Below are 24,959 nucleotides of genomic sequence, written 5' to 3' on the forward strand. Positions count from 1 at the left end.
TGTTTCCTTTCGTTTCCTTTATAATCGGTTACCCAACTGAAGCTATGAATACCAGCTTTATTGCGATATCGCACATGAAAACAGTCACTTGTGCACAACCAGAGAAGATCCGATTTAATCAGTTGAGCTGTTTCAATGAGTGTTATCTTGGTTTAATAGCTTTTAATGGGGTTAAGTCCTGCAAAGGTCGAGATGAATTCTACTGTAGACATGACTGCATCATGTCCTTATGGAATCCTGCACGTCATTGGTGTTTAGAGGGAGTCCGTCCGGGGGGGGGTCTTTAATATGAAATGGATATAGGTTTAGAGCTGACACTTTCACACTAAGGGGCTTTCGGTGAGAGCAAAAGGTAAAAATTATGTGGTCATGATTTTGATCATTTAGTGAGAACAAAATATAAGAAATATGGAGTCATTGGGTACCGCTTGGACTTAAATTAGGGACGCATTGAGAAAGCTATATTGAGAAAGATAAATTGCAGATGGCTTATTTTTACGACGAGTAATACACATAACTTGACACTTTTGGGGATTTTACACTGTTGGGGATTTTAATTCCCAAAAGTGTCAAGTTATGTGTATTACTCCGACTTAAAAGTTGGAGAGCATTATTCTCTGACCACCAGTGAAGTGCAGTAATATCATTCTGAAGAATTACAATATCAGAATGATTGGTAATTGTGCGAAATAAAAAGGTATCATCAGCGTATTGAAAAATGTTGGAGCAGAGGTGAAGATGGAGGTCATTGACATAAATATTAAAAAGCAGTGGCCCCAACACTGATCCTTGGGGCACACCTGAAAGGACAGAAACAAAATTGGACATCTGATGGATGGATCAAAAGCGCAGCTATAATCAATGAGACTAAGTCAATACGCGGTGTCGGGGATGTACGACGATCCAAAATTTTGTCCCACTCACAGACAGCTTCATTTAAAGCAGTTGTACAGGATTTCCCAGGAGAAAATCCATGATGGTCAGTGTAAAGAAGACCGTTATACAAAAGATGGTTACGGATGTGGTCAGAAACAATACTCTCCAACATTTTGACAATATTTGACGTAAGTGCAATCGGACGATAATTTTTGAGATCACTCCGATCACCTTTTTTTTATACACAGGAACAATATTAGCGGTCTTCCAACATAGAGGAAGGTCACAGATGAAATGGATATGTTAAAAATACGAGCAAGGACAGGGCAGATGAAGTTTGCACACAATTTAAGCATACGACATGAGATTTCATCAGGACTTACTGCCTTGTCAGGGGAGAGAGTCTTGAGTTTTTTAAAAACCATGTCATCAGATATTTCAAAGTGACTAATGGTGAGGACATCAAGAACAGGAGAAGTTACCTCCCTGACATGATTGGAATTTGTAAAATAACTGGTAAACAATTGATTGAAACCATTTGCTATGTCTGAAGTGTTTGATGATTGTGTACCATCAATGACAAAAGAACAAGAATCTGGCTCGGCACGTTTAGAGCGGACAAACGACCAGAAACTTTTTTTAAACCATGGTTTTCTCATGATCTGAAACGTATGAGTACTAAAAAACAGAAAGCTTACCATAGAGCTAAACGTAGTGACAGACAAGTTGATTGGGAAACTTACCGTAAGTTGAACAATGAATTTTCCTATGCTAAGAAACAAGCCTACAATTCTCATTGGGAAGTTAAGTTTGCTAAAAATGATAAAAGTTCCCAAACGCAAGTTTTAAAACGCTTGATATATTACAAACAAATAGGCGGGCAAATAGGCCTATAAATAAATAATATAAATACAAGCTAAAACCGTTGGGGTTCGATAATGAACTCCACAAAACTAGCCGAGTATATGAAAAATGCCATACGGCCGAGCGGTTTTGCCGGCTCTCTTCGACCATCATGCCACTCGCCGGGCGAACTTCACTATTCCGAAGGTTCGCTATTCCGAAGGTTCACTATTCCCAAAACTAAAAAGGTTCTCTATTACGAAGGTTCTCTATTCCGAAAACAGAAAAGGTTCTCTATTCCGAATATGAAAAAGAATATGAAAAACATGGGTTCTCTATTCCGAAAACGAAAGAAGGTTCTTTATTCCGATATAAGCCACCGTGTTCTCTACTCCGAAAATGAAAAAGGTTCTCTGTTCCGAATATGAAAAAGGGTTCTCCATCCCGAAATCTGTGGCCCGTGACCTTTGACCTCTGGGGCCGAGATTGGCAAAGGATAAATCTACGGGGTAGGGCCCGTTAGTGTACCACATATGGGCTTTGGGCCTTTGTAGTTTTAGCGCTAGCCTTGACAGAATGATGTGTTTGATGACGGAGGAAAAGGCCCTAAAAGAAACCAAGTAAAGTTTTTTGGTTAGTAATGATGTTACGAATTCTACTGCATATAACATATTCGGAATAGAGAACCCTTTTTCATATTCGGAGTAGAGAACACGGTGACATGTTTCGGAATAAAGAACCTTTATTCGTTTTCGGAATAGAGAACCTTTTTTCATATTCGGAATAGAGAACCTTTCTGTTTTCGGAATAGAGAACCTGTTTGTGTTTTGGGAATTTTCGGAATAGAGAACCTTCGGAATAGAGAACAGTTTTTTTTTCGGAATAGCGAACCTTTAATTACATTCGGAATAGCGAATGGTAAAATTATTACACGTTCGGAAAAGCGAACCTTCGGAATGGCGGACCTTCGGAATAGCGAGAGGAACCCCACTCGCCGCCTGGCTCATATCGCCATTTATGGCGTCGCCATTGGATTAACACATAATCACGAAATCTTCATAAACAATTCTAAATGTGTTTTGTGTTGCTAAAAAAAATTTGGTATTCTAAAACCGTTGGCGTTTGACAGAGTACAGTCGTGCATCTATCGTCTCATATAACACGCGACATCATTATAAATAAACGCCGCAAAGACTTCATTATTCAGACAAACTTAATAACTGCAGCGTTACGGACATGTATAAGACCGTAAAGCTTCTTGGTAACACAAATAAAGCGCTCACTGATACTGACTGTATACTGAAGATCTTGATAAAGAATTTGACAAAATAATGTTGGGAAGGTAAACCTACGTAACGAGGTGGATGATATGGTGTCCAATAATACAAGCTGCAAGTCATGTATGAGGTCAGATCAAGTTATATGATTGTTCCCTGAATTTAGGAGTGTTACTAATGTAGAGTTGCTTGAGATCATTATAAGAGGCTATAAGAAGTGTCCAAATCCAGGGTCCAAATAAGTACTGCACAGCGTCATCATCCCTATATCTTCGTGTCAAAAATTGCTGTGATAGTACGGCGAATCCTCTCGTGTACTGGTATTTGTAATTTCATACAAATAGTCCAAATATTTCCACTTACTTGCAGACGTTTCGGAAACTCACAGTTTCCTTTATTGTTGCTATTGTTGCAGTGACGATCTGTTTACAGCAGATGATTTTTGCTGCTTAGCAGTCGAGTTGCCAGTTGATTTTCAGCTATGAGATCGTCAAAGACGTGACTCAAGTTGTATTGTCCCTCGTCTCGGTTCATGGTTTTTTCCCGCTTTCTGATGGTGATCGCCTAATCCATCTCTTGTTTCATCACTGCAACAATAGCATCGATAAAGGAAACTGTGAGTTTCCGAAACGTCTGCAAGAAAGTGGAAATATTTGGACTAGTTGTATGAAATTACAAATACCAGTTTACCATGAACAGTCTTCATGGTCTTGATGAACATCTTCAAGAATGACTACCGTGTGTTCAGCAGCACATATATGCCTTCCTATTTTATGTTTATTGTAAACGCATTACTGCTTTAATGCTCTCTAGCGTGTTACCGTATAGTCTATATAAAGCCACTGTTACTCCTGGGTTTTTAAAGCCCATACTTAATCGTTATGAGCTCAATAACTATCGCCCAGTGGCAAATTTATTATTTGCTTCGAAAGAGTTGGAAAAGTGTGCTTCCTCTCAATTAATTGAACACACCGATGCACATTGGTCTATGAGCCTTTGCAGTCAGCCTACAGGAGATAGCACAGTATAGAATCTGCTTTAGTCTGCGTTCATAATGACTTCTTGCGCGCCTTTGATGATCAAAAAGATGCTGCTGATACTAGATCTATCAGCAACGTTTGATACGGTTGACTGTAAAGGTTTCGAGATGATTTTGGTGTAACTGGTTCAGCCCATTGTTGGTATAGGTCTTATCTTGAAAATAGATCATAGCATAGATCTTTACATGGAATATGGCCTTCCACAAGGTTCAGCTACAGGACCTTCGGGCTTCGTGTATTATACTCATGTTGTTGATTGAATATTACGGTATCGTGATTTTAAATATCATGCTGATGATATCCAGATATATATGATAATACGGTACTCTGATCCCAGCCGGGATCCCAACATTCTTGGCGATGTCCAATGTACTCTTTTTTAAGCTTTCGAAGTGTGTAGCTGACGTTTAGCATTGGATGAACCAAGACAAAACGAAGTTTATCATCGCTCCTGCTCTGCGTCATCAGAAGAGACTGGAAAACACCAGTATTCTTATGGATGGAGATATTTCCGTCTAAGTATGTTCGGATCATAGTGCACTTATGTCCACGGCAAATTCACCGTGACCTTTCCAGCCATAAGCCCGCTTAGTGAAGATTAAACCGAGATATGCAGTACTAAACCATTATAGTAATCGATTGTCCAACCAAATTTATTACCACGTGATAATATTAATCCAATGAGCGATCGAATTGTCCGCTACGGTCGACTAATCCAATCGATAATGACGCTATTGACATGTACGGCGGAGCTCCGCTGACTGACTTTTGGGGTATTTTTCGCTGGTTTGCTATCATTTACTCATCAAGGCAGTCCACTGTTATTATAAGGACTATGATAATGATATAAAGATGACATGTAGAGAATAAACCATACTTGATTGACATAAAGTACTAAATTTTTACCTATTATGGTTTAGTGACACCCCTCTTGCAAATGCGACCAAGCTAGGACGGCCCGGTGAAGCAAAATGTGCATTGGAATAACACGGGAGTTTGGATATAGATGGTATATTTCTTTCTCATACAAATGTATGTTCCCCCGTTATTAAAGCTTGTACCGGGTTGAAGTAATTGAAACATAGCAAAAGTACTAAAATCATAGCTTTTATACTTTTTCATATATGACGCTAACTACTTTATCTCATCTACAAACAGCGCTACCAGTCATGCCAGTAGGGTTCAATTGCCTATTGTGAGTACCCCTGTGTTGTGTGCATACATGTAGTTAAGGATACGAGACATGATTTACCGACAAGTGACTCATTTCGGAATGCGATCATGAATTTTGAAGAAAAAAAGTTTCCACGGGCTTCGTTGGGACTCGAACAAGCGATTCTAAACTTCCTTCGATTACGCGTCTAGCGCTTTACCGCTCGTCCACCGTGGCAGTTGATCGATGGAGTGTAATGATAAAAGATAAATCTCATAATGCCATCTTTAGCCTTTTGTTTACCATAAAAAAGACGCGTTTTGTAAAGATAGATTAGCCGTTTTATGCATAAATAGCACGAATGTTTGGGAAAGGTTTCAAACAAATAATAAAGACACTGATGTGATGATGAAATTGCGTAAGTCGGGAATTATCTGCGTCGCAATGTTTTGTTTTGGTTTTAGGAATTTGACCTTAAAATTTACGACTTCATGACATTATCATTCGAAATCAACAAAAGATATTTCAACACTATATGTCCTCATTCTTTCTCTAGAATGTTTTGTACATGTATGTGAAATAGCTTCAACAATGGTTCGCTGCATAATGGTAAAAATAGCCTTGACTCAAAAAAGGGCGAGAGGTACCATATTTACGGATTCAGGCTAAATTTAAAATTTTAAAATTGATCGATTACAAAAATTAATTTTTGTCGTATAAAGAAATTGTATCTGGCGTGAATTACACTACAGTTTTTATTCCTAGGGCTCTTTGACTTCTTCAAATAATTTTTTTAATGATAGAGTGAATCCCCTGGCCTTCTATAATTACGCACAAAAGATCGACCCCTCTTAACAATAACTGTATGATGTCCTTGGGGTTGTGGCTGGTTGTTTTCAATCATCAAATGTGTAGCAGGAGGGTGAAAGTGCATAGGAACAATGCCGGAAACTACGTCACGCTATTGTTCGACCTAGGCTACATATTTTTAACGCATGCGTGTTCGTCAATACAGCTTTAGTCTCCTCCACCTTCGCAACACGGTACGTGGAGTGTCTGGAATCACAATCAGGAGAATACTAGCTGGTCAAACAGTTTAATTTTATCAAGCATATAATACCTGAACAATCACCGTCATTTGATCTATTTACTACAGAATATACTCAAAATATAATTTTAAAATAGTAAACCTGTTAACTTATATATTTGTGTACTAAAATATAAGGACACGTGAATAAAATCATGTCGAAGACAAAATGGCCTCTAATCCGCCTATTGTGAGACCTAGGATACATATTTCGAAAGAGGGCAGCAGACTAGGATGCCTATCCCATTGTGAATTGTCTATTATTCCTGTGTGTATAGGCATATATTGTCGGTCGCAACACATAGTGGCGTACGTGGAGGACAAAATACCTTTCCGAACAAAACGTTTTTGAAGGATATGCTACTAGTAATGGAGTCGATACGCCTCCACTGTTACCTCTCAATAGCCCCATTCCATTTGAAATTGAAGTTTAAGGTTCAAACTATTAAACTGTATCTAAAAAAGGAATAACTATTATAGGATGTGCCTAGCTCTAAACTTAATACGTCACTACTATGTGAAACAGAAAATCTAGAAAATCACTCTACGCCACCATGTCATGTATGTGTTGCGACCGACGATATGATCTGACCATGATCATGTAATTCAATTATGCCAAGTCTATCAACTTGCTGATAAAAACATCAACAGAATTCGCCCATACATTGATGACGATACTTGTCATAATATAAGTGTTAGAGCTGTTATTATATCACGTCTTGATTATTGTTATGTGTTACTTAAAGGGCATATATATTGCTCGGACAACATCATATCATTGGCAAGCTAATAGTATGAGGACAATGAAAATGACTCATTTTTTGAGAACATATGATAAGGAATTGATATTCCGCAAAAACCAAATAATTATAAACGGCGAGTTCCTTCGAACGAGACAGATTTGCCTTTAGAAAAAAGTTGACGTCATGAAATGCCCGTTTTGAGAGAATGGACTGTAAACACTCTCAATGCACAGAACGTATACTGTTGAAAAAACTATGAATCAAGTATTACAAATTTAATGGTTTTTATACATATGGATAAAATCAGGGCGCTTCATTATTATATATGAGTAAATTGTGATATTACAACTCATATATATCAACATCATGAGAATTATTTGGACTAAAAATAAAACAAATATTCTAGAGCAATATGTTACCGCAAGATCTTAGAATTTTAGTGTAATCAATATTGTATTTATTATGCAAATAAACAATTTCAGTGGGCCGAGAGTTAACCGTTTGTTCTGCATTGAAGGTCGCGCATTTATCTTGAACGCACATAAAAAGAGTTAGGCTCATGTGTTATATACTCACTCGTGAACATAGGGGAACAGCGGGTAATCCCGAACGCGGGGTAATCCCGAACGGTGCTGTTGTAGCTAACCTGAGAAAGGTGACGCTCTCACACTACTCTGCAGCAAAAGCTATACTACAAAGATACATTCACAGAATGCACATTTGAGTCAAAAGGTTGGGGGCTCTTCTCACAAGACATTCAAAACTTTTGATATCGGTTTTCGGATGCGTAGGAAATATTGTAGTGATAAAGATGGGTGGATTGTACAATTAATAAGACATTAGAACGATTGCTTAAAGATATGACGTGACCATATCGTGTTGATATAAATAGCTTATCAGTACAAGTAATCTTTCACCGAGGATCTAGAAATAAATTAAAAGTTATAATTAAAAATTCAATTCTTCTTAACACTCCAAATTGATTCTTCAATGAGCTTTTCAATACCGTTCTATATGCTGATGACACTACTTTGTATAAGCCAATTAACAACCATCAGGACCTAGCCGATTTTCAAGAGGACATCACCAAAATCTCCGTTTGGTTTCCTTGTAATCTACTTCCTGCCAATGCTAAGAAAACCAAAGCCATCCACCAAAAATAATCCCTTGCGGACCTTCGTTTACAACTTAACAACCAACCTATAGAGTGACAGACATCATCTTCCTTGGCATTCACATTTCTAGTAAATTAAGACCTTTGTAAGAAGGCTTGTCGGATGATTGGCATGATACATAGGAACTTCCACCTTGCTCTTCAACACCTTTGTCGCACCCTGTACATGTCTCTGGTCCGTCCAGATCGTGACTACAGCAACTCAACCTGGCACCCACTCACCAAAACCCGAACCAACCGCCTAGAATCTGTTTAGAGGTTTGCCTGCCGGGTTTTATTACAATTTTGGGACCTGGATCCTTTCCCAAACTAACCTCCCCTCTTTTGAGGCCCGTCGCGACTCCTTTACGGTGCGCCATGTGTTCAAATTTCTTGCCGGGCTTTCATCTACTCCTAATGTATTCATACCTCATTCACGTTCCAACTCAAGATGTAACCATTCCCGAGCTCTCTATCCACCTTTCAGCCGCCTCACACTTTGTCAAAGAAGTTTCTTCCACCTAGGTCCTATGTTATGGAATGAGCTACCGGAAAATGTTGTCTGTTATCCCACCTTGTCCGCTTTCAAGGTTGCACTTAAAGCACTCCAATAATTGTCTTTTCTATCTTGTTATTTGCTTTTCAATTTATTTTTTGTTCGCTTTGTATATAGGGCTTCCGTTTAATTTAATAGTGCTCTTTGAGCACTATTGGGTATTGCCTGTGCTTTTTGCCAAATGTAATAAATAAATGAATAAATAAATAAATAAATAAATAAGGTTGAGTTAATGAGAACGTGCTTATAATTAAAGTAAAGTATGACCCACTCTTGATATTGGTATGGTTTATTCTATCTTACGTTTTAATGTGTAGTAATAGGCTTACATGAAAAGGTGTTCGGGGGTACCCTACTCTCCCCTATAGTGTCCTCTTCATTTACTTACGTCATTCAGCCCGCTGCCTTGAAAATCAATTTCGCTTCGAACGGGGGAAGAACCAGTACGAGGCCACATTTTACCAACACTATCTCTCTTTTTTCAGGGGAAATACAGCTAAATACGAATAAAACAATTGCAACGAGTGTCAACTTGTAATGCAATAATTATTCTCTTCGAATGGAGTTAAACTTGTCTTTGCAATAGATATGCCCTTTAACTCCTCAACAAAGGTCACTGACCTTAGTCACTGACCTTAGTCACTGACCTTAGTCAATGGAAGATCTACAGAATTTATCCATTGCATCCAAGTTATTGTTGGGGCAACTATCGAGTGACCACCGAGCAGTGGCGTAGCCAGGATTTTGGAAGTGGGGGGGACACAACTTGTAAATGTACCGACGAAAATATTTTTTGCCGACGGAAGTTGTGATTTGTTGACCCCAATTTTTTGCATGGTTTGAAAAAGTGAAGAGCAAAAAAAAGGGGGGGATAATAGGCGCCATGAGTAAAAAATAGTCTTTTGTTAACCGAATTTTTTTTATCATCAACCCCACCCGTCTACCGACGGCCTTACATGAACCGACGGCCAAAGACGAACGGGGGGGCACCGGCCCCCTGCCCCTGGTTATGCCACCGAGTAATGCCAAAAAATATTATATTTTATTAACGTATACGTTTATAAATAAGTAATAAATAAATTTTGGAAGTTACGTCATTCAGCCCGCTGCCTTGAAAATCAATTTCGCTTCGAACGGGGGAAGAACCAGTACGAGGCCACATTTTACCAACACTATTTATCTTTTTTCAGGTGAAATACGAATAAAATAATTGCAACGAGTGTCAACTTGTAATGTAATAATTATTCTCTTCGAATGGAGTTATTTGTCTTTGCAATAGATATGCCCTTTAACTCCTCAACAATGGTCACTGATCTGAATAAATAAATTTTGGATTTATAAAATTTACAGGTCAGTACACTCATTGTCTGCGCTGTCTTATTCTTATTTGATTAAAACGAGTACAATATTGCAGACCTGCAAGAGTGCAAAATCGTAAAAATAAAACACCAGAGACATATAAGGGCTCCTCTTGATATTAGCTGAAAGCAGGAGATTCCTAATGAGCAACGTTATGGAGGTTATTTTCAAGATATCCATGACTATTGGAGCGCAGACTACGTGCAGTTAGCCATTGCCGCCATCAAGAAGTGACGTGAGAGCCCAAACATGGTACTACAGGCACACAACATAAACCTCTCTGTGCATCCTACCAAGATAATTCACTGCCAAGATGCGACTTCACCAGCTCTCCATACCTGTGACGAAAATGTTGTTTTCTTTATCATATTTTGAACACATTCAAGATGTTTTGTCCTGTATGTAGAGTCTACACTCCACACTAAACCAGATATTGTAATCTACCTATAAGATATATAGAAAACATAGACATGATAGAAAATGAAGTTTAATTTTGAAACTATCTACGAAAACGGAAGCAAGCTTGTCATCCTCTTAGCTCTGTGGGTGATATACTACCTGGAATCTGGCATTGGCAAAGCTTATGGCGTGATTCTTCCAGACCTGATGGAGCAGTTCGATACTCACACAGGGACAATAGGTGTCATTGTCTCTTTGACATTGTTCTGTGGATATTTATTGGGTAAGTTCCCAGATAACAACACTACGTTGGCCCAACGTTGGTCCAACGTGAGCAAACTGACCTTTCTACGTTGGGCCAACGTTGCTTTTTGGCCAGACGACCAACCCCTATAACGTTGGGCCAATGTTAATAGGCCTAGTAAAAAGAAAATAATTATAAACATGACCATTTCCATGACTTGAACAACAGTTTATACCAACGTTAGTCCAATGTAGGGATTCTAACCGTTTGTGCCATTGGCCCAACCTCCGCGTAACAACCGTCATTTTACGACTGGGTGGCTACTTTGGTGCAACGATAGCATACCGACTATCATTTTAAGGTTGGCACAACAACGTTGGCCCATCCTCGGCGTACCGGCCGTCATTTTGAGGTTGCATGTGGCTTGCTATGTTGGCTCGACTTTGGCATATCGACCATCATTTAAGGTATGCCGACCGTCATTTTAAGGTTGGCTGGCTACGTTGGCTCGACGTTGGCATACCGACCACCATTTAAGGTTGATACAACAACGTTAGCCGAACGTTGTCATGCCGACCTTCATTTTAAAGTTGGCTATGTTGGCTTGACGTTGGCATACCGACCATAATATAAGGTTGGCATAACAACGTTGACCCAACGTTGGCCTGCCGTTCCCATACCAACCATGACTTAAGGTTGACATGTTAATGTTGGTCCAAGGTTGGCTTGGCGTCGGATTAGCGACCGCGACCATGCCGACCATTCTGCTATCTGGGTTATACATACGTGAATGTCTTGCAGGGAAACAACAACACAACAAAAACAAAAGAAAATGAAAAAGAAGAAGAAAGAGGAGGAGGAAGAAGAAGTGGAAGAGAAAAAAGAAGAGGAAGAACAAGGGGATGAAGAAAAAAGCAGAAGATTGAATGGGGCGAATGATGAGGAGAAGAAGAAGTTGAAGAAGAAGAAGAAAAAGAAAACGAACGAAGAGAAGCAGATGGAGGAGGATATTCGACTGAATTATAGCAATGATGTTTAGTGCATGTTTTACATTGTTATAATTACATCTCTTTTAGCGCAGCCATTAACGAGGATTTTTGACACTCGCACTCTCATCGTATCATGCGGTATCCTGTCAAGTGTTGGGTTGCTCGTTACGTCTCTTGCCACAAATATACCCATCTTAATATTCGGCATGGCATTAACAGGTATGATAACTCTCTTTTTCAAAACCTTTCACTTTAAAATAATTTGTATGACTTAAATATCTTCATTTGTTTGCCTCTAGCCTGCGCTTGTTTACCACGTGTATAGTGAATATTTAAAGGCCGACTGTTTTCAGCAGACAGGACTAAACCTGGGCACGATTTAAATTAATACTAAAAAAATGTAGCACCTAGCATTTTGCTAACAACTTGCTTGAAGTAACGCAAATCAACATTCCCTAAACAGACCTGCTTTTGACACTGTCTCGATTAGTAGTATAGGACGTAGGTTTACGTTGGGGCTGGGAGGAAACTATCGGGAGCAGGATGAAAGTATGGCGAAAGTATGACATCACGATCTTACGGTAGTGACGCTAATGAGAGGAAATCGCACCTTTTTGGTCAAAATCCTGCTCTCTGATTGGTTCTGGTCAAACAAGGTGTGAATAAACGGAAGCAGAAGAGTAAGTTAAATGCTTTACCATGTTGACAGCAGTAAAAAAGCTAATCATTTATTAGTTTGTTTGTTTTTGTTTTATTTAATGCTCTTTGGAAAAATTAATCGCCCGAATTACAAATTGCAACAAACGTAATTTATGAATCACCAAAGACTGGTGATCGCTAGTAGGGCAAAATCAAGAATCCTCCCAGAAATGTTGCCCGATTCATTAAAACGTTTTTGTTTTACAAGAATGATGGAAACCATGAAAAGTCGAAGTTGTGAACATCTAGTCCGTCAAGCAAGGACCAATGGGTGCGTTCGCACGTCAAGCCACGTCGTTAGTGTGCGATTGGCGTGGATTGTCGTCCTAATGCACTGGACCCTTCGTGATGGACTAGTGATATCAGGTCCTAAGACGAGAAATGAAACGGTACTACACTGGTAAATTAATAAGCTCAAAATGGCAATTGCATCATTCAGAATATATTTTAACATTATAATAGTCTTATATTTCCTCCCAGGTTTTACATGCGTAGGTGAAACTATTGCAATAGGCTTAATTTCTTCTTATTTCACCGAGTATCATGTTGCAACCAGTGTCATCACCACCGGACTACCACTTGCAATCATGTCTTTTGCACCGATGACGCAGATGTTCATCGATACCTATGGATGGCGAGGTGCAATGTTATTGCTTGGCGGATTAAATCTACACTTTGTAGCTGCTGCAGCACTTCTCAAACCTATAGAACAAATTCGCACTTACTCTAACGGCACGACTTATGAAAGTCTTGAGAAATCAAATAAGAGTGAGGAAAGTATTACATCGTGCTTCAAGGACATTATCAATGTCTCATTGCTTAAGAACCGCTCATTCATTATTGTTCTTATAGTATCAGGGATCTCGAACTACGCTTTCAATGGTTGGGTAGTATACTTAGTGTCTTTTGCTCAAAGTAAGGGATTATCAACCAATGATGCCGCCATTGTAGCTACAACAAGTGGTGTAGGAGCTTTGATGATCAGGCTCCTGATGGCAATTTTACCAGGACAATATAGACAACTTCTCTATGTTGGGTCGGCACTGGTTGCACTCTCCTATGCCGGCTTTTATTTTGCAACATCGTTTCCAACAGTGTGCGCCGTCTCTTTTATTCTTGGTGTTGGTTTGGGTATTCTTGGGACACAGATGTATGTTGCTGCTAATGCTATTATTCGGGAAGATGAAGCAGTTAGTGCAGTAGCGTGGATGCATGTGTTTCTTGGAATTGGCTATATTATTAGTGGATACGTCACAGGTACGTCAAAGACCTAAACTTCCTAGTTTCACCGGCATTTATTAACAAGTCTTCTGAACTGCCAGATGTTGATGGCCTATTTTATCCACAGTATCAATTTGCCTCATATTTCAAACATTGCAGCCTTATGTTTACTTTCTGCTATTTGTCGTTATAAATACCGACTTCCATCCTCAAAATATCAACCATGTTGTCTTTTTTTTGCCGAAGCGGCGGACCGCTGCGCCAATTGAGTTCCAATTCTGAAGTATTAAGTTTTAAATCTGCAAAAGAAGTCAGGTCAGATAGACACCTTTGTTTCAAAGTCCTTTTTATACGCAGTAAAATTTTGCTGTCCCGAATTAGGGACAATTCGTTTTTGATTGTTTATCGACTGCTCAATTCCAGAAGTGGGTAAGTGCAATACCTGGCAAATTTTCATTTTTTTTTCAATCAGACGAATGATTCTCAATCTTTTAGCGATTATAATTAGGGGCAAATCTTTTTCGACTTTCATTGTTTTCAATCTTTTGTCATCCTGAATTAGGGGACAAATCCTTTCCAGTTGAAAAAACTGAAAATATTAACTATAAAAAAGTTTAAAATCTCATTCCAAACATATGTAACACATGCTACGTTGCAATATATTAGAAGCAACACAAATACATAATTGGATAGTGAAATCAGTCTACAGAAAGAATCAGAATCAAACCAAAAAAATCATTTCAATTTATTTTTCAATCTTTTAAATTGATTCCGGTCATCAATCGTTAAAAGATTAAAACATTTTAATCGACCAATTCAAGAGATAGCATGGTGGTCAAAGGGATGGATGTGAAATCTATATTCTTCTTATTCCAGGGGCGTAGCTAGCTTTTTTGGTAGGGGGGGGCAAAATAAAATTTCGTGGGCACAGACGAAAAAATATTACAGTTGCATCATAAAATACATAGAGACTGTTTGTCTTCGAGCTTCCAAAAAAGACTTTACTGGTATGATGTGCGGAAAAATTTGTTATTTTACACTGTTTTCGTCCATTATCAGGATGGAAAGAGCTTTACCTTTATAGTGTATTTTACACTATTTTGCCCCATGATCGGGCTGAATTTTGGTAGAAAAGGGCTCCTTGCCCCTTTTCTTTTCCTTTACCCTCCGGATTTTCTCTTTTATTTTTAGTCAGAGGGGCACTTTTTTCTTTCATTTTTTGTCAGGGGCACTCTGCCCCCTGCTCCCCCCCCCCCCGATGGCTACGCTACTGTCTTTTTCTCTTCGTGAAGTATCCTACAAAATAATTTTGAGTCCAAAATAAATTTCAACTAAGATTTCAGTTATTACTTTTGTGTCAAAGTAACTATCCGCTTAAATTGCCCGATTGAATGATTAGTCATACAGCTTCAAACAGATTCCAGAAGAATGGCACCAACAAGTTCCATTGTAATATCGATAGACAGTATTGTTTTGAACACAAAATGATGGATGATCGATGATATTTGTAATATTTTGTGCAGTCTTACACAAAGGTACCTCTTGTACCTGTCCTGTTTATACTGTTTTGTGTTTATATTGTATTATATTACCAATATGGGTCATAGGGAAAAGGTTCAAAAAGGGCAAAGAATCTATATTCTAAAACCAAGTTGAACTTTTTAGTTTTAATTTGAATGGTGCATTGAAAAGTAGTCCCCTGGAACCTATTTGGATTTGACAACAAATAACAAAGAGAGGTCACTTCTTTTAATTAAATCAGAACAGAATTTATAGTTGTGGCAAAACTTGCTAGCCCAATCCTAAGCCTCTAGTTTTATCTGACTGTAAATAAAAGTTAAATTCCATATTCAATTTTTTAGTAAAAGGTACCTTATGTAAAAGCCCTTATTTTGGAGGTACAATAAATTCCAAAACTTGGGCCAATGTGAATTAAAAAAAAAATGGCTAAAATATCTCACCTAATTTCAGTATTTTCAATAATTGGTTATAATAAAATGAAATTACAATGGAAAAATAATATGCATAGACTGATACGCCAGGGAGAATAAACTCCCAACATACCTGCTTCAATCCCAGCAAACACAAAAATGTTCTTTATACGTTTATTCAAAATGTTTTCACAACATTTAAATGTCGGATTATACAAAGATCATGAATATGTAAAAATTCAGTGTAAAATATTTTGGTCAAACGTTTTGCAAAATATTCTGTTAGAACGTTTTGCATGATTTTTATGTTTTATGAATGTTATTGAAACGTTTTTACAACCTTTATATAACCCGACATTTAAACCTTTTCTGTAAAACGTTGTGTGTTTACTGGGGTGCAAAGACTTGAACCCCAGACCTTCGGATAGTGCCTCCGATGTTCTAACCATTGAGCTACACACTCAGACTGTCCCTGATAAACAGGTGGATAGGTAAACAACCTACAACAAATCAGCGTACAAGATCAATTCATGATACGTATTACTCGACAGCCTATTTTTTAAACGGTATGAACGTGATTCCATTTTTGGTTTTCTTCTCCCCGAGAAATTTGGGTTTTTGAAAATCAAAGATATACTTATGACTACATGCACAACATCATAATTGAAAAAAGAAACCAAAAAGCATAATTTGTGCTTGTGAATAAGAATCCAAAGTCTATTTTGATGAGTTAAAACAAAGTCTTACTGTGATGTACCATAAAAAATCAGTCACCGCATGCAAATCAGAGGCACTTTAAACATTGAAAAGGCCAAACGTTAACAGAGGGTAGCAACGTTATGTATTTAAGTGGTTCTTTTAAACTTCGATCTCTAATGAGTCGAATTAACCATTGAAACCAATGAGGCATTTGTAAAAAAGCATCAAACAAACACTTTAAAATGGTTGTTTATATTTATCCTAACGATCGAATTTCATGAACGTCAAATAGCTCAAAGCATCCAGTAGAATTTTGTACTTTGAATATCAAGCAAAAGCTAACAAACACAAAACAAATATTAACACAAACAACCACACGTTGTAAAACTTTTGCGAATGGGTGAGTGCAATAACATCCGCATTGGAGATATTACCGTTTGCGCCTGTTTAAGAAGTGATGGCTCTGAAAAGAATCTAAATTATAAATACTAGACGTACAGTGCAACAGAGCATCAATGCCCAAAATTTAAAAGCTATATAATTTATGAACAATATACACTACACATAAATACTACTACTCTACTACATGGGATTTTCAACATATAAGAATCATAACAAATAAGTACCAACATGCACAGTTTAGTCCTTATTATATCACTTGGGTATTTAACAAAAATGTTATCAAATCTCTACTATGATTAGCAGCTGCATAATGCACATATTTGATAGCTAATGCCCAGCCATTCGGCACGGTCATCTGCTACAAAACCATCACACTCTAGGACCTGGTCCTCCATAATGCTACAGGGAATATAGTACTTTTACAATAGAATGAAAGACTCATTATTGATTTGGCGTGGATTTTAAAAGTATAAAAGTACAGCTCCTGTGCGTTTATAGCAAAAAAATGGAATAGAATGTTTGGAATTTTGTAACTAAAATACTAAATGAATTGTGCAAATTTATAACAAATTTCATTAGCTTTAATTTGACATGTTGCTTGACATGTTTGGAATTATGGTAAATCATAAAAAAATATTTATTATCGCAAATTAATTAATCAATATCATGTCCATTAATTTTTAAAATTAAAAATTAATACAAATATGCAGATTTTCTCTGACAGAATTGTTGGATTTGACAAGGGTTAATCTTTCTTGTAAGTTTGATTCTTATAACGTATATACTTTTGACGAAAAAAATAAATTCAATTTTTTCATACATTTCTTTTTATTATGCTAATTATATGAAAATGAACGAAAACGTGTCAAATTTTGCAACCTTATTAAAGATCAGAGTTTGGTCAAAACATGTTGTAAGTGACATCTTTCATTTTAATCTAGATTTTTAATTATGCGTCAATCTGTCCAAAATTCAGTTTTGGGCATTTATGCTCTGTTGCACTGTATAATCGTATAAGCCTATCGAGCAACAAACTATGCTACAGTGTGTTTCTTTTTCAATAATTGAAATATTGATAATTATTATCTGCATTCTACTGCATTTATTCTTTGCAGGTTGGCTTTATGATCTCAGTGACAATTTTAACCTATCGTGGATTGAACTCAGCGCGGCATCGTCTCTAATGATCGTGGCTTTAGGAGCAGAAGATTTGTGGAAATTATATAGACGTTGAAGGTGTAAAACAAAACGGACTCAATGCCAACTTGAACTTGAACAACACAGTATCTGTTGCTGATTTGCGAGTCTGAAGTGTTATAAAGTGTACAATATGAGTACGACCCGCTTTAAAAATTGATGAGCGTCACATTTCAAAGCTATGAGGATTTTGGCTTGTTTCAAGCACTGAAATAAATCTACATAACTGTGTGACTCTCCGTTGGTTACTCTGTCATTAGAAGGTATAAGGCGATTAAAATCGGGTTTTCATTACTTGCAAACATGTAAACTGTACAAATGGAACTGATTTGGATACGGAATTGATAACATTGTGAGCTTTATTGGGTTATTCCAGTTCCATACACCCCCTATGAACGGCATGACCTTAATCTCCCACTACTGGGGGGGGGGTGTAGATCTCACGCGAGTCACCCATTTCAGGTAACCCCATTTGAAATTCACACATTCTCTCATGTCTTCCATACGAGGAAGGAATAAATGCTAACCTCATCGTGACATCATCCAAGCAGCAAAGTTCATTTCCCATTGAAAAAGCGTTATCCGACGGATCTGCAGCCGACTACAGTCATAGTGTGTGAATTTCAACCGGAATAGCCCGACTATTTTTAAGATACTATTAAGGATTTTAAGGAACTTTTAAAACTTTTATACAGTTTTAAAGTATTGTTTCAAACCACCATCATCATCATCCTTCGGCTCGGCTGCGGAGCAAAGAGCACAAAATTTCTTCATGTGCAGCGATCTTTGGCAAGTGCGACTATAATAATGTTCTGCTTGAATGCTTACATTAGAGGTACGTGGACGTCCCGGTCATGAAATTTTGCCATGAATTGGTATGAAGAGAACATATCTTCTAGCAGGCTCCTGGAAGACGAAGAATGTGCCCCAGGAATCTCAGTGCTGGCATATGCTGGCATTTGAGATATGATCTCTCCGTTTAATATTTAGCATAATAGATGCCATGTTTTGTTCCAAACTACAATATACGTCATTTCCATGACCATAATAAAGGCTGCACGGAATTTCGACAAAGTGAAAGTATTATTATACATTTAAATTAAATTAGTGAAAATATCAAAACTGTACATATTTATGCTAATGTCTCATGGTAAAGAAATTACTATCAAATTGGATTTCATTTATAATATACCGGCGTGTGCTAATGCATTCCTAAGTGATTTAGATAATGTTAATCGTCATTTTCACGGTTTCGTGGTGGTTCACCCCGACCAGCTGGGCAATGCTGTGCATCAGCCTGTGAAGTTGTGTGGCTAAAATTTGGATTGGGGTACATAAATGCCCGGGCATAAATGGTGGTGTTCTTGGAGCTGACAATGAAAAGGTTTGACGCAATAGATAAAATAACCCAAAATATACTCATTTACGGTTATTTCTATTCAAAATGTCGCCCAATTCTGGAAAATATCCGCAAAAAATCCGCACTCCAATCCGCACAGGATTGAAATCAGGTCCATCTTTCACATATTTACCGGTCCGGGGAACATGTGGTCGCCGGTCTGGTCTGTGGAACATACTCTTGGAAGAAGCCAGAAAATTTATAGTTGATATCCTAGGTTTATGCAAATCATACCGCCTTCTTCTTGCGTGTAAGGTTCATCAAGTAAAAAATAAAATAAATAAATAAGTAAATCGTAGTCCGACGAAAATGTTACCAACCACACTCATGCAGACTCTGATCGCTCAAGAAAGATTGGTGCGGTAACTACACTTTAGCGATTCGTCTTTCTTGCGCCATATGAGATAGTCTGGTAAATCGTAGCTAGACAGGTAGGACCTTTACAGCCAGCTGATGGTGTCTTTGTCAAGCTCTTGAAGTTCGGACTTGTAGATGTGACAGACATTGGCGTACCATAAGTCATCCTATTGAGATGGGGCGCACCGGGTCTGATTGGGGGTGGGCATTTTTCGATAGTTTTCGTATTAAACTTTACTTGTGGAACTTTAAACAGTTGAAGTGAAGATGAAGTTTCCTATATATCAACGGATTCAGATCGTATGGTTCTTTGCATAAATTCCTATCAACTGGATCTGTTCATGATCCACCTCGGGCAGGACGTGGAAGAACATGAAGATCGGCTATACAAACATCGATGTCATACGAAAAGCGGTGGCGAAAAGCCCAAGACGAAAAGTCTTCAAAAGTGGTCATATACGTGATTTAGGAAATAAGTGCCTTCCTCTCTATTCATGGTCTTTGTCCCCCTCTTTCTGATCTCCATCGCTTCTCGTACTTCTCTAGACTTTCTGACATGCTCCTTGCCAAGTATCTTGGAGTCTTCCCAATTCAGTGACAATATGATTTGCCCTTGCGACATGATCAGATATGGCTGACTTTGTTTGTTTTTGCTCGTATGCCCTACGTTTGACCGAGTAAACTTTTCTCTCGTTGGCTTTCTTAACTTCCGCTTGGGGTTCCGCAAGCCTAATCCCGAACAAACGAGAGGTCCCCGGGCGAGAGGTCTCACCAACATAACTGAGATTGCAGTTTTGGCAGCCCGTCGGATCTCATAAATACAATTGCCTGTTTTTAGCTTGCCTCTTTGGGGTGGGACCAGTATTTTTGAGAGAAGAAGAAGAAGAAGAAGAAGAAGAAGAAGAAGAAGAAGAAGAAGAAGAAGAAGAAGAAGAAGAAGAAGAAGAAGAAGAAGAAGAAGAAGAAGAAGAAGAAGAAGAAGAAGAAGAAGAAGAAGAAGAAGAAGAAGAAGAAGAAGAAGAAGAAGAAGAAGAAGAAGAAGAAGAAGAAGAAGAAGAAGAAGAAGAAGAAGAAGAAGAAGAAAAGAAGAAGAAGAAAAGAAGAAGAAGAAAAGAAGAAGAAGAAAAGAAGAAGAAGAAAAGAAGAAGAAGAAAAGAAGAAGAAGAAGAAGAAGAAGAAGAAGAAGAAGAAGAAGAAGAAGAAGAAGAAGAAGAAGAAGAAGAAGAAGAAGAAGAAGAAGAAGAAGAAGAAGAAGAAGAAGAAGAAGAAGAAGAAGAAGAAGATTGCACGGGGAGAAGAGGGAGTAGAAGAAGTTGCAGACGAAGTAAAAGAAAAAGTAAAACGAACGAGAAGAAGGAGGAGGATGAGATTTGAATGAATTATAGCAATGATGTTTAGTGCATGTTTTACATTGTTATAATTACAGCTCTTTTAGCGCAGCCATTAACGAGGATTTTTGACACTCGCACTCTCATCGTTAAGCGGTATCCTGTCAAGTGCTGGGTTGCTCGTTACGTCTCTAGCCACAAATATACCCATCTTAATATTCGGCATGTCATTAACAGGTACGAAATGTATACCACGTATAGTGAATATTTCAAGGCAGACATTGAAATCGATGCACTTCCTTCAGAACCGATCTGGGCACGATTCATATTTTTGGTCAAAATCTTACTCTCTGATTGGTTCTGGTCAAACGAGTTGTGAATAAACAGAAGCAGAAGTGTAAATCAAAATAATGCTTTACCATTTTACAGCAGTACAAAAGCTAATCATTTGTCTTTTTTCAATGCTCTTTTCAAAAAAACAATTAATCGCCCCATTTATAACCGCCACAAACATTAAAATTCACTTTTCCCCAATGCCCCCCCCCCCGAAAAAAGTTCCTGGTGCCGCCACTGGAAATGGCAGCCCAACGCGTCGCGCTTGCGCAACGCAGGGGATGTCAGAGGGGGGATAGCCCCTAAGAATTGGGCAAATGTTTTAAAATGAAGGCCCAATTGAATCCATTTGGTGTGCCTTTTTACACTATAAGTGTGTAAATTTTTGAAAATTGACCATTTTTACTAATATTACTTAAAAAAAAAAAAAAAGAAGGTGTCCACCAGTCAATTATTTTGCCCAGCCAGTTTATTCAAAATGCACACCCTGTAAATTATTTGCTTAAAAAATGGAGCACCATAATATTACCATAAAAATTGATCTTACAGTTCCGTTACAACTTCGAGCAGTAATAAATTTCAAAGAGCATGAAGTTTAGGAAGCTATACATATTTTTGAGCAATTTCCACACAAACCTGAACTTGTGAAAGTTCCCTTGTCTAAACAATGATAGCGGCCCTAACAAAAGGTACTCACCAGGGTTGTTTATCACAATGTGAACCAAAATAGTATTGATATTGTTCGAAAGTTAGGAGATGTTACCTGTTCAGACTTCCTGTGCAGTAGTGGTTTATTAATGTTCAAAGCAGAAATAATTTACAAACTGGAAAGTAGTTTTGTGTAACCTAGAATAAGTGTGAATTGTGGTGACGCCATTTCTTTGATACAATTTCGGTAACTTTTCCTTCAAAAATGGCATTGTTTTGTTATCAGTGGACTTCGTCAAAAGATGAAAACTAATAATTACTAGTATTTCTTTTGGTCTATATTTTTATACTTATTTACAAATAAACAAATAAATTGCTACATGAGTGCTTATCGTACATAAAATGTGCAGAGTGTAAGTTTTTCTTAGCAGATGGCAATAAGAAATAATGTAGAGGCAGCAAAAAGTCCTAATTTGTGGGTAAAATAACAACATTTCCATTTTCTTTAGTGGATATCAAATAAACATATCAAAGGTCCATTCTATGGGAAGAAAAGACCACTTTGAAGGATCTATAAAAGATCTACGTTTCGGATAATCTATTCTAGCTAGCTACGGGTCTGGATACCTTGAAAAATGCAGCTGCTCACCCAGTGAATTATTTTTCGTAATATTTGGACAAGAAAAATGGAAATTGTTGATCCAGTAAATTATTCTACTTTACCTCCCTCATTTATCCCTGGTGCGCGAGTGTCCAAAACTAAAGCAAAAACGGCCTTAGCCATGTTAGGGGGAAGTTTAGAAATGAAGCCCCAGTTGAAGCCATGTTTCTCTAATAGTCTTATATTTGCTCTCAGGTTTTACATGCGTAGGTGAAACTATTGCAATAGGCTTAATTTCTTCTTATTTCACTGATTATCATGTTGCAACAAGCGTCATCACCACAGGACTACCACTTGCAATCATGTCTTTTGCACCGATTACGCAGATGTTCATCGATACCTATGGATGGCGAGGTGCAATGTTATTGATTGGCGCATTAAATCTACACTTTGTAGCTGCTGTCGCACTACTCAATCCTACAGACCAAATTCGAAGTCGAACTTACTCTTACGAAAGTCTTGACAAATCGAATAAGCGTGAGAAAGACAATACTAATAGAATAACATCATGCTTCAAAGACATCATTAATATATCATTGCTTAAGAATAGCTCATTCATCATTGTTCTTATAGTATCAGGAATCTCGAACTACTCCTACAATGGTTGGATAGTATACTTAGTTTCCTTTGCTCAAAGTAAGGGATTATCACCCAATGATGCCGCCATTGTAGCTACAACAAGTGGTGTAGGAGCTTTAATGATCAGGCTACTGATGGCAATCTTACCAGGACAGACATCTCATAGACAACTCCTCTATGTTGGGTCGGCACTGGTTGCACTCTCCTATGCCGGCTTTTATTTTGCAACATCGTTTCCAACAGTGTGCGCCGTCTCTTTTATTCTTGGAGTTGGTTTGGGAATTCTTGGGACACAGCTGTATGTTGCTGCTAATGCTATCATTCTGGAAGATGACGCAGTTAGTGCAGTAGCGTGGATGCATGTGTTTCTTGGAATTGGCTACATTATCAGTGGATACGTCACAGGTACGTCAAAATATTTTAGATTCATAGTTTCACCGGCATTGACAAGTCTTCAGTACTATCTATATTTAGGCTATTTTGATATGTATGGAATCAGTTGAACTGCAGGATATTTTATTCAAATTTAAAAAAATTCAAGTTTCGAAAACACATTCAAGAGCTCACATTTGTGGAAGTGTCAACGTTTCCAAACCCAGTCCCTGTTTGGGTTCTTAATCATGTTATTAATACAGCTCGGACATGTTATCACTTTTATACTATACTGCTTTGGGGCAATTTGGGGAGCTTTGTAACAGTCCAGCTATAAATAGCTCTGACATTATCTCGACCCATTGCTTTATATTAGAAATGGTGGCTCTGAAAAGAGCATTCTAATTCCTTACTATTCAATTTTTTTAAATAAAACCCCTACTCATACATTTTTGATCCCGAAACTATTTTTAGAGAAATATACTATTCATTTCGATTAGGATTATCACTTTGAACCGACAATGCTATCAAAATGTATAGTATCCCTTCTTCATATTGACAAGATTTCCAACTCATTATTTGACAAAATTATCCATTTTATTTTAACAAGATTCTGAATAAGTGCCCCTCTGAGAAGACAAATTACCTAAAACTTGATTCATTTTTGTCAAGAATCTATTCATTCTATTTATATAAAAGAGAGTATCCGTGTACCCAAACTAGACTAACTACAATACTCATACCGGTAGTGTAACATATTCACACCCTCCATTATGTTACAGCATGTCCCCATCTGTATTGTTTTCTCTGTCAAATTTGACAAATTTGATCAAAAAATTAGTAGATCGTTTTGGGAGTGAGTCAAGATTATGTCGTATAACATGTATAAGCCTATCGAGCAACAAGCTATTTCTTTTTTTAATTATCTGTGTTCTGCTGCATTTCTTCTTTGCAGGTTGGCTTTATGATCTCAGTGACAATTTCGACTTATCATTTATTGAACTCAGCGCGGTATCGTCTCTAACGATCGTGGCTTTAGGAGCAGAAGATTTGTGGAATTTATGTAGACGTTGAGGTGTGCTGTATCTGTAGTTTTTCTCGTTTTTACCATTATCCATGTCGGGTTGGGCCTTAGCCTATATAATAAGAAAGCCGTCCATCATTTGAAAATTTTGACCTATCGTATTGAAGATATACAGTTTCCCCAAAAAGTCCTGACATTTTTATGAGGACTGTTAAATGTCAAAAATATAAATTATTAATAACTTTTTCCCATAAAATTAGTATCATATCGCAAATTTTTTTTAAAAAATCAAAATTATTTGATATCAGAAAGACATTCCTCGTATTCAGAATGCAATTTGATGTATCTGATGTGCTCTCATATCCCGCAAAAAGTACTGACGTTGCTATC

The 24,959-nt window shown here is 37.7% G+C and overlaps 1 protein-coding gene across 1 annotated transcript; it reads left to right on the forward strand.

Moving 5' to 3' along the window:
• Positions 1–22,896: 22,896 nt before the first annotated feature.
• Positions 22,897–24,619, forward strand: LOC140172688 (monocarboxylate transporter 12-like). Its single transcript, XM_072195820.1, has 2 exons — positions 22,897–23,578; positions 24,501–24,619. Exons 1-2 carry the CDS (start codon positions 22,897–22,899, stop codon positions 24,617–24,619), a joined length of 801 nt encoding a protein of 266 aa, XP_072051921.1.
• The last annotated feature ends 340 nt before the right edge of the window (positions 24,620–24,959 follow it).

The sequence above is a fragment of the Amphiura filiformis genome, chromosome 16 (assembly GCF_039555335.1).
Source record: "Amphiura filiformis chromosome 16, Afil_fr2py, whole genome shotgun sequence".
Classification (NCBI taxonomy): domain Eukaryota; kingdom Metazoa; phylum Echinodermata; class Ophiuroidea; order Amphilepidida; family Amphiuridae; genus Amphiura; species Amphiura filiformis.